The following is a 10,757-nucleotide window of genomic DNA, read 5'->3' as shown; positions in this document are numbered from 1 at the left end:
GAAGACTCTGGCAGGAGCACTCATTCAAGGGTACTACGACTATGCTTGCACCTCATGGTACCAAAGCACCTCAAAGGCGCTAAAAACAAGATTACAAACATCACAAAACAAACTGGTCAGACTACTACTTGACCTTACTCCTAAAACCCACCTCACCCCTGCCCACTTTGACTACCTAGGATGGCTTAGAGCAGTGGTTCTCAACTGGTCTAGCCTCGGGACCCAACATTTTCCTTAGTCATTAAGTCGCGACCCAAAATTTTGAACCACTATGATTTATGTAAAAAAAAAATTGCAGTAATACGCAATCTTTCCAAACATGAAATAATGTGCAAATAGTGCAACTATTGCTAAAAACCCAATGAAATAAAAGAATAATAAATAATATATGCTTCTTAGCAGATTTCTTAGCTTAACATAACAGACCTAAATTTGGGGGAACTAATGGGATAACTGAGTTTGCAACAAAAGTGCAACTAGGGCTAAAACCCAATGAAATTAAATTATAATAAATAATATGCTTCTTAGCAGATTTCTTAGCTTAACATAACAGACCTAAGTTTGGGGGAACTAATGGGATAACTGGGGTTGCAACAAAAGTGCAACTAGGGCTAAAAACCCAATGAAATTAAATAATAATAATAAATAATTATGCTTCTTAGCAGACTTCTTAGCTTAACATAACAGACCTAAGTTTGGGGGAACTAATGGGATAACTGGGATTGCAATAAAAGTGCAACTAGGGCTAAAAACCCAATGAAATAAAATAATAATAAATAATATGCTTCTTAGCAGATTTCTTAGCTTAACATAACAGACCTACGTTTGGGGGAACTAATGTGATAACTGGGGTTGCAACAAAAGTGCAACTAAGGGCTAAAAACACAATGAAATAAAATAATAATAATAATAAATAATATATCCTTCTTAGCAGAATTCTTAGCTTAACATGCAGGGGACTAATGGGATAACTGGGGATGATGTTTGCTCCTGACAAGAGTCTCAAAGTCTGGGGTGATTGTAGACAAAGCAACTCTGAGGTCATGCTCAATGTCCAATCTGTTCCTCCGCTTTGTCTTCAGCTGGACCAGAGCTGAGAAGCCACTTTTTTTTTTTTTTACACACACATCCGCGACCCACTCAAAATGGCCCCGCGACCCACTTTTGGGTCGCGACCCACCAGTTGAGAAACACTGGCTTAGAGTAAACGACAGAGTACAGCAACTTGCAATGGGCCTGGTCTACAAGAGACACTACACCACTCAGGTTCCCATGTACATGTCGAAATACTTCCCAAAGGTCAGTGAATACCACGCCCACAACACCAGAGGGAGCTCCACAAATCATGTTAAACCCAGATTCGGCTCAAACAAGGGACTAAACACATTTAGCAATTATGCCACAACAATGTGGAACGCCCTACCCACAGCCGTAAAAAAATGTGAATCCCTACCCACATTCAAAACCGCTCTTAAAGAGCACCTACGGTAGGCTGCTATTCGAAACTGGCCACCGTAAATGTCCAAACCCCCCACCCCCTCCTAATAGACAGTCTCCTCCCCATGCACCGTATGTATATATTTTCTCCCACCCACCCACCCACCCCCTCCTAATGTAGGCCTACAGTCTCCTCCATCATATGTATATATTTTCTGTTAGGATCTCTGGGTAACAACAGTACTGTATATTTGCATATCGTATATGTCACAAATGTAACTACTATATACCTGTATGTCATGTATGTCCCTATGTCATGATGTCATGTATGTTGTGTATGTCATAAATGTCACTATGAATTGCAAATGGGGGACCCTGATGTAAACAAGACAAACGTCTTTCTCTGGTCTGCATCCCCTTAACAATTGTGTGTATTGAGCCGTACTGTATTGTACCCATTCTGCAATCTGTTAATACAGTTTTCAATCAATCAATCAATCAATCAATCAATCAATCAAGGGGGTAGGAATACATAGTTTACACTTCATCCTGCTTGTTGATTGATTGATTGATTGATTGAAAACTTTATTAACAGATTGCAGAATGGGTACAATACAGTACAGCTCAATACACACAATTGTTAAGGGGATGCAGACCAGAGAAAGACTTTCGTCTTGTTTACATCAGGGTCCCCCATTTTCAATTCATCAGGACATATATGACATACATGACATACAGATAGTCAGTACTGCTACATCTATACATTTATGACATACCAGATTTGCAAATACAGTACTGTTTGTGATACAGAAGGAGTCAAGAAAAGGGAGTATATACATTTGTTTGTTTTTTAATCTGTTTATTACTTGTTTTTATTATTTATTTTCGAAATAAATAAACGTATTCATTCAAGATATTGTGTGAGCAAAAGTATAGTCAATTTACTCATAACAGTAGGCTTGTTCAAGATGGATTTCGGTTTGCCTCGACTAGTAGACGAGAGTAGCCGAGTGAAGCCGGGGGAGGAGTTAAGAGGGCGGACACTGCCGATTTCACGAGAGCCTCTCGCCTAGTCCCGCGCGGCAGATACGCTTTCACGTCACCACACACACATTACACACCTGTCCAGCTCATTATAATGCGATGGCCGTGTGCAAAATTAGATCAGATTCAAATGTACAGCACCATATACTGCTATAGTGGAATATACTATTCATATACCATAATGTATACCATCTTGTTGCGCGCTCCTGGCCGCACGCACACACAACACACTGCTGTGTGTGTGTGTGTGTCTGACAGCTTGAAGTTTATCATGATGATATGATGATAAATTGATAACGCATAACATAATAAAGTTTTCAATCAATCAAACGTCTCATAACTCCCTGGCTGTCACATGGCTGGTGACTGACAACTTTTCTGAGCCAATAGGCGCTTTGCGCGACCGTAGCAAGTCGCTTCCCAGCCGGGAGCAGCCGGCCACAGCCGGCTGAGAGGTACTGTGGAGCCTCGCTCTGAAGGCTGCGCGCGGCTCGCTCCCGCGGGAGTTCCGCGCCTCGCCTCGTCAGACTTTCAGAGCAAATCGGACAACATTCTAACCGTCATGCAACGCGCTTGGCGAGGCCGTAGTAAAACCTGCGCAGATCTGCGTCCGCCTATCCCATCTTGAACAAGCCTGTAGCTCTAGTTCTGCAGACCCCTCTCTGATTGGTTGAGCTCCATTTCTGCAGCCCCTCTGCTGGGAGCTGTCGCGCGGAAATAGGCTGTCTATTGCCATTCTCTAAGACAAACTCTAACCTTAACCAGCTCATTAACAGCGCCTAAACTTAACCGTTCTAACCTTAACCAACTCCGAAACAATGCCTAACCTTAACCTTAACCATGCCTAACCTTAACCATAGAAAGAATATTGCCATTCTCTAAGACAAACTCTAACCTTAACCAGCTCCTTAACAGCGCCTAAACTTAACCGTTCTAACCTTAACCAACTCCGAAACAATGCCTAACCTTAACCTTAACCTTAACCATGCCTAACCTTAACCGGCGAAAGAATACACGTTAAAAAAAAAATCACGTTAAAAAAAAAATTTGATGGGATTCGAACTCGTCAACAACGGACCGCAGGACCGCTGCTCTGCCAGGTGAGCTGAAGCGCTGAATGAAAATCATGGCGGATTCCGCGATAAGCACCTCAAAGCACCTCGATAACCTTACGCGCGAGGGGCTTCGCTCAACCAATCAGAGAGGGGGCTGCAGAAATGGAGCTCAACCAATCAGAGAGGGGGCTGCAGAAATGGAGCTCAACCAATCAGAGAGGGGTCTGCAGAACTAGAGCTACTATTTGTATAGACGCGGCTGGCGTGTACTGTGGAGCCTCGCTCTGAATGCTGCGCGCGGCTCGCTCCCGCGGGAGTTCCGCGCCTCGCCTAGTCAGATTTTCAGAGCAAATCGGACAATATTCTAACCGTCATGCAACGCGCTTGGTGAGGCCGTAGTAAAACCTGCGCAGATCTGCGTCCGCCTATCCCATCTTGAACAAGCCTAGTATGTACATCCTCTGGCCTCGCGCGGATCTCACAGCTGTGCCCGCACAGTGCAATACTCCAATTCAGCCATTGGGTGGGTGGCGCTGCTGAGCGGTCCTGAGGACCTGAGAGCGCCGCTTTGCGGCTCTGCGGCTCTGCAGCTGCATGCTTCTCGACCATCTTGAGGAAGTCCCGCCCCAGCGGATACACGTCACGGCCCGCGCTCTGTGTAGCTTCACCTCGCTGTAGCTGCTAATGTGCTATAATGCTAACATCTAATACTGAACATATTAGATCGTGTAAAGAACGGACTAACTGCAGCTGCTGAAGATATGTGAAGTATTTGAATGGACTAAGGAGCAGTATGAACTAGAGTAGAGTTTGGTCACCACCTTGAATGTTCTCATGTCTGAACGTGAGATGAAGAAACACAAAGCAGGTTTGTTAAATCACCAGAAGGTCTTTTTGGACATTATTCTTACACCACTTATCAACAGGGATATGCTTTGAGGTGACGTTATTTCACAGTTGTCTACCATTCAATGATCTATCCAACAGCTAGAGCAGCGTTGCGTCCTTGTGGACTTTGAACAGTGAATAAGAATGAATGAATGAACAAGAACAACAATAAGATGTCCGGTATGGTTCTGTAAACTATGATGAGTCGCTCGCAGTCAACCAGCTGCTTTCTAAACTCATGTTCGAGCTACTTGGGTAACGTTCCAGACCAGAGCCCAGTTATTATAACACTGTGGGCCACGATGGTAAGTCTAACATTATTGCAGTTTGTGTGTAAAGTGACAACAACAAAGACCGTCTGTCATCATATAAGATATCTGACAAATTTAGGAGGTTCATTGAAAATGTCCGTTTCAGTTTAGAAAGTGATCTGTGATGATGAGTGTATCAGAGTGTAGTGTGGGTTTAGATCATGGACCTTATTCAGGTAAACATCTGGAACAACCCCAACCACCTCCCTTTCTCACTTAACATCAAACCCTAGTTTAGGTTCGTGTTAAAGGGGAACTCCACTTTTTTTGGAAATTAGCTTATTTAACATCTTCCCTGGAGTTAGACAAGAAGATGCATACCTTTTTTGTCTCTGTGCGTGCATTTTAGCTTTGGGAATAGACGCTCCGTTAGCATAGCTTAGCTTCATCACTGGAAGTGAGGCAGGACAGTAGCCTTACAGTGCCTTACAGTGTATTGCAAGGTCTGACATTGACCAAACTTGATATGCATGACCTTGGTGGGCTCTAGGTCAACTCCTGAAAAGGGGGTCAATGTCAGACTTTGCAATCAAAAGTTAGGGGGCTAATAACCCTTGCCATAATTTCAGTGCGCCCCCTAACTTTTGATGCACGCACAGAGACAAAAAAAGGTATGTATCTTCTTGTCTAACTCCAGGGAAGATGTTAAATAAGCTAATTTCCCAAAATGTTGGCGTTATCCTTTAAGTATCAAATGTAAAAGTATGCATTCTACATTATGTTACAATTTTATTTAACAGATTGCAGAATGGGTATAATACAGTATGGCTCAATACACACAATTGTTAAGGCGATGCAGACCAGAGAAAGACTTTCGTCTTGTTTACATCAGGGTCCCCCATTTTCAATTCATCATAATATATATGACATACAGATAGACAGTCAGTAACTGCTACATCTAGACATTTATGACATACCAGATCTACAAATACAGTACTGTTTGTGATACAAAAATAGTCTAAAAAAGAGAGTATACATTTGAGGGGGAAGAAACTGTACATTGGAGGTGGTTAGGTAGGGTACATTGGAGGGGGTTGGGTTTGGACATTTACAGGGGCTAGTTTCGAATTGCAGTCTCCCGTAGGTGCTCTTTGAGAGTAGTTTTGAAAGTGGGTAGTGATTCGCATTCCTTTACAGCTGTGGGTAGGGCATTCCACATTGATGTGGCATAATTGCAAAACGTGTTTAGTCCCTTGTTTGAGCTGAATCTGGGTTTGACATGATTTGTGGAGCTCCCTCTGTTGTTCTGGTCGTGGTATTCACTGACCTTTGGGAAGTATTTTGACATGTACATGGGTACCTTAGTGGTGTAGTGTATCTTTTAGACCAGGCCCATTGCAAGTTGCTGTACTCTGTCGTCTACTCTAAGGCATCCTAGGTTGTCAAAGTGGGCAGGGGTGAGGTGGGTTCTAGGAGTAAGGTCAAGCAGTAGTCTGACCAGTTTGTTTTGGGATTGTCTGTCATTTTGTTTTTAGCACCTTTGAGGTGCTTTGGTACCATGAAGTGCAAGCATAGTCGTAGTACCCTTGAATGAGTGCTCCTGCCAGTCTTCAGGGTATTCTTGTTTACCAGAGAGGAGATCCGGTACAAGAATCTAGTTCTTTGGTTGACTTTTTTTTATTACATTGGATGCCATTTTGTCACAGGAAATATTTGCCTCTAGGATGGAACCCAGGTATGTAATTTCATCTTTCCTTGTGACAATATTTTCACCCACTGTAACTGAGAAGCCGTCGGTCTTGCTGAGTTTATTTGAAATTTTGAACCAAAGAGAATGGACTCTGTTTTCCCCAGGTGTAATGATAGTTTGTTATCAGCGAGCCAGATTCTGCAGAGTTCCGAGCTGTGGGTTTTTCCAACCTGTAACTTGTTCTTGTCAGAGACCAGCAGGGCTGAGTCGTCCGCGAACAGGAACAAGTTGCAGTCACAAGCTGACGACATGTCATTTGCATAAATTAGGAACAGTAACGGTCCTAGTATGCTTCCTTGTGGATTAATAAAGTTTTCAATCAATCAATTAAATCAAAACCCTATGCTACCTGACCATGCCCCCCACTAAATGTATTGACAGAAGATTATGACAGAGGAGGTGCCAGATCCTATCAAATAGGTGCCGGTCTCAATCTGGCAGGTCCTGGCACAAATTAAGTCCTGCATTTATGTAATTGGCTTTGAATAAAAGCATGTCAACTAATTGGCCTATAGTTCTCATTCTTTTCCCCTCCATACTGTGATGTGATTGGTGGAGAGAAGCCTCTATATATGTCCTGGCTGACCAGTCAGTTCCAGACTTGGATCTACAGTATGGCCGGGCTCTCTGTGATCATCTGCATTTATCCTTGTAGCAAAACTCCAGTTCCAGTTGAAGACGTCCAAGAGCACAGCTACTAGAATGAAAGAGGAATCGGACCAGCAGGACCTCTGTAAGTCAGAACAAGACTTCCTACTGAAGATACTTTAGTTTACTCTCCAGACCCAGAAGTAAATAAAGACTAGTAGTATGTTGAGTTGTGTTTCCCCTCTGTCCCAGATCCACCCAGAGACCTACTGATTGTTAAAAAAGAAGATCAGGACACACTAGAGCCACCCAAGGATACTTCCTTTGAGATGAAGGAGGAGCCCACAGACCACCAGGATATCAGTATGTTGTTTCTTTCTTTTATCTGGATTTAGTCTTCTCCTTCCTCTGCTCCAGCATGTTTGTCTCAGTATTTGTCGCCATTGCTTTCTCTCCTCTCATTCTTAAATTTGATCAAACTCTTGTTCACATTCAGCCTAACTCTTTGGAGCACTTTATTCTGGTATCTCTTTTATAAATTGAACACCTTTGTCCTGGTTCCCCTGCGGATTGAATAGCAACCAGGAGAACTAAGCTGATAGAAGGGATCCCAACTGTGATGTATTATTAAGCCTTAGCTAAAGGGGTCAGTGGTCTTGTTTAACTTAAATAAATTTAATGGAGGAAAAGGAAGTATGTTTGATTTTAAATAAAGTTCAGTATATAAATATAATAATTTGTCAAATAATACTGTAAATACTGGAGTATTTCCTTAGTTGCTGTCTCCCTCTGCCCCAGATCTACTTCCAACTTCCTATCAATCATGAAAGAAGAGGCTCAGGACTCAATTACATCCTGTTTTAGATTTTGTATAAAGATTAAAAATAAAAATAAATCTGTAATTACAGAAGAAAACAGAGAGTGGGCAAATACTTTTTCATGCCACTGTAAATACCTTTTCTGTCTCCCTCTGTTCCAGATCCACCCAGTGACCTACTGACGATTAAAATAGAGGAGGTTCAGGACATGCTAGACCCACCCACAGATATGTCCACTGGGCTGAAGGAGGAGCCCACAGACCAGGAGACCAGTATGTTACTTTTCTTTTCCTTGTCTTTCTTTTCTCTTGTTGTCCATCCTCTGTTGCAGCATAGTTATATGTCTCTGTGTCCACAGCTTTCCCTCCTCTTTCTTTCCATGAAGCCTCAATCTATTTGTTTTACCATAACAAAGTGTGGTATTTTCAAATGCTCATTCTTGTTCTATGGAGAGGACTTTGAAAATCAAATTACTCAAAGTACACAGTAAAAGTAGTTCATATTATTTGTGCAAGTAGTCTAAGAAGTACTACGTACAAACATGGCAGTTTCATAACTTACTTATGGAAGAAATGGTTTTTATCCCACATCAAAGTTAGTCAAAAATGCTCATTGTTCTATGGAGAGGACTTTGAAAATCAAATTACTCAAAGTACACAGTAAAAGTAGTTCATATTATTTGTGTAAGTAGTCTTAAGAAGTACTACGTACAAACATGGCAGTGTCATAAACTACTTATTGAAGAAATGTTTTTTTATCCAACATCAAATGCTCCTTCTCTGGAGGGAATTTTGCCATTCTCAAAAAGTACACAGTAAAAGTAGTTCATAGTATTTGTGCAACAAGTTTATGAAGCAATACGTCCTAACATTATTCTCATAAATTACCCTGTTTCTCAATCGCAAATAATAGAAATGAACCACATGCCATCCTTTACTTTGAAATCCTCACCGGAAGTGTTCCTCTGTGGGATTTCCTGTAGCTTTAGTGGTCGAATATATAATACTGCACACACGAAACGTCCTATTGATTCGATGTTCAATAATACTGCACATACGAAACGTCCTATTGATTCGATGTTCAATAATACTGCACATACGAAACGTCCTATTGATTTGATGTTCATTCAGTTAATTACCGGGAATAATTAAAGTATTTATGTAAGATCAACTTGTGAGACTGTATTCGAAAGTCACTTCGGTAATTACAACAGCTTCCCAGGTTGTTTTATTGCATTACCGTAACCTGTAACTAATCGCGCACTCGAAATTACAGGGACGGCTGGTTTGACCACGCAAAAGTGAAAGACGGCTGGCTTGACCGCAGTAGTCAAGTCAAGTCAGTAGTAGACGAGGAGCGAAGATAAGAGACCTGTGTGTTGGAGCTACAGAGCTAACGAAATAAATATACTCACAACAAATGCAGAGGACTTGTTATACTTGTGGAATAACACGACTACCGGTAGACCCTCCTCTATATTATGACCAGTCCTGTCTCACTACCAGACATCTTACACTACCCTTCAGTGTAATGCAGCGCACGTTGGGCTAATGCTTGGTACGGTATAATTAGGTATTTGCTAACATTAGTTGTAATATTACATGGCTGGCTAACATCAATGTTTTGTAGCCAGGGGAGCAGCAAGCTAATGCCAAAAGCGGATGTTTTCTGACTGACTCTGCTTACACTTCAGGGTCACGTTAGATCAGGTCAGGAGGATACTAAAATGACGTAAAATTAGACAAATACACTGCCAACAAAGCAAAGATGAAGATGCTTATTAGTCAATAAAATACTGAAAACAGAACATGCACACAGACAAGCAGCTCTAATGAGGCAGCGCTAGAAAGCAGTAGTTTGTTTACAAAGATGTGTAAGAGAGGAGAATGTAGAAACATATCAGGAAAGTAAAGATGAAAATGACCCCCCCCCCACCTACAGAATCAAAACAAGCATGTGGAAAAGAAGAGCAAAAGACAGAAAGAGAGCGGAGAAACTTTGAAAACTTTGTTTACAGACTTTATGAAATTACATTACTACATTTGTAGTGTACAATTGCTATAACCATAGAGCCTAACCTAACTGAACATTTTCATCTGCTTTAAATTATGATTTTGTCTGTATGGACTTTACAGAGCTGTGTCCACTGAAGATGTCCCAGGGAAAGAATGACCTCAGTGACGACCCCAACGAACATGTCAGAGCTGTTTCACCGGCTGCAGACAAGAAAGATGACCACATAGCCGGTCCTAGCCAACACCATATGCGCCCTGAGGTAGTATTATGCTTCAGTTGACATTCAGTTAGGGTTGGGCTATATGAACAAAATCTCATATCATTATCACCAGATCTTTCTTAGGTTTGACTAGTAGAGGAACAAAATCTCATATCACCATATCTTTCTTAGGTTTGACTAGTAAAGGAACAAAATCTCATATCACCATATCTTTCTTAGGTTTGACTAGTAAAGGAACAAAATCTCATATCACCATATCTTTCTTATGTTTGACTAGTAGAGGAACAAAATCTCATATCACCAGATCTTTCTTATAGGTTTGACTAGTGGATAGGGATGGGAATCGAAAACCGGTTCCGGTTGGGAACCGGTTCCTAATTGGCCGATGCCTGGAACCGTGTGGCTCCCGTGACTTTCGATTCCCTTATCGCTGCCAGTAGTTGCTAGCGTTAGCGTTAGCATGTAGCCATGGCAGACTCTATTTGATTCATTAAGGGCTCGAAATTGCCTGGGTTTTGGTAATATGCTCCCGAAATGCTCCCGCTGTTTGGCTACTTCTATGTGCAGTGAAAACTACTTGAATGCTTTAGAACCTAGTCATTGATTTAGTTTAGGGTGAGCTCAAATTAGCCGCGGAGCTATCGCTAGCTAACGTGAGCTAACGCTATTTAATCAAGCTCACAAAGAGAG

At 41.8% G+C, this 10,757-nt stretch overlaps 1 protein-coding gene across 1 annotated transcript; it reads left to right on the top strand.

Annotated features, from left to right (window-relative positions):
* Positions 1-4,275: 4,275 nt before the first annotated feature.
* On the top strand, positions 4,276-10,127 carry LOC311244862 (uncharacterized protein; the record flags this gene model as incomplete). Its single annotated transcript, XM_084334549.1, has 5 exons — positions 4,276-4,404; positions 7,081-7,158; positions 7,266-7,376; positions 7,993-8,103; positions 9,967-10,127. The coding sequence occupies exons 1-5, from the start codon at positions 4,371-4,373 to the stop codon at positions 10,125-10,127; spliced, it is 495 nt and encodes a 164-aa protein (XP_084190675.1). The 5' UTR covers positions 4,276-4,370.
* Between the last annotated feature and the right edge of the window lie 630 nt (positions 10,128-10,757).

This window comes from Notolepis coatsorum, assembly GCF_963971535.1.
Source record: "Notolepis coatsorum genome assembly, chromosome: 1".
Classification (NCBI taxonomy): domain Eukaryota; kingdom Metazoa; phylum Chordata; class Actinopteri; order Aulopiformes; family Paralepididae; genus Notolepis; species Notolepis coatsorum.
Note: the sequence above shows the minus strand (reverse complement) of the source record. Positions and strands in the feature narration are given on the sequence as shown.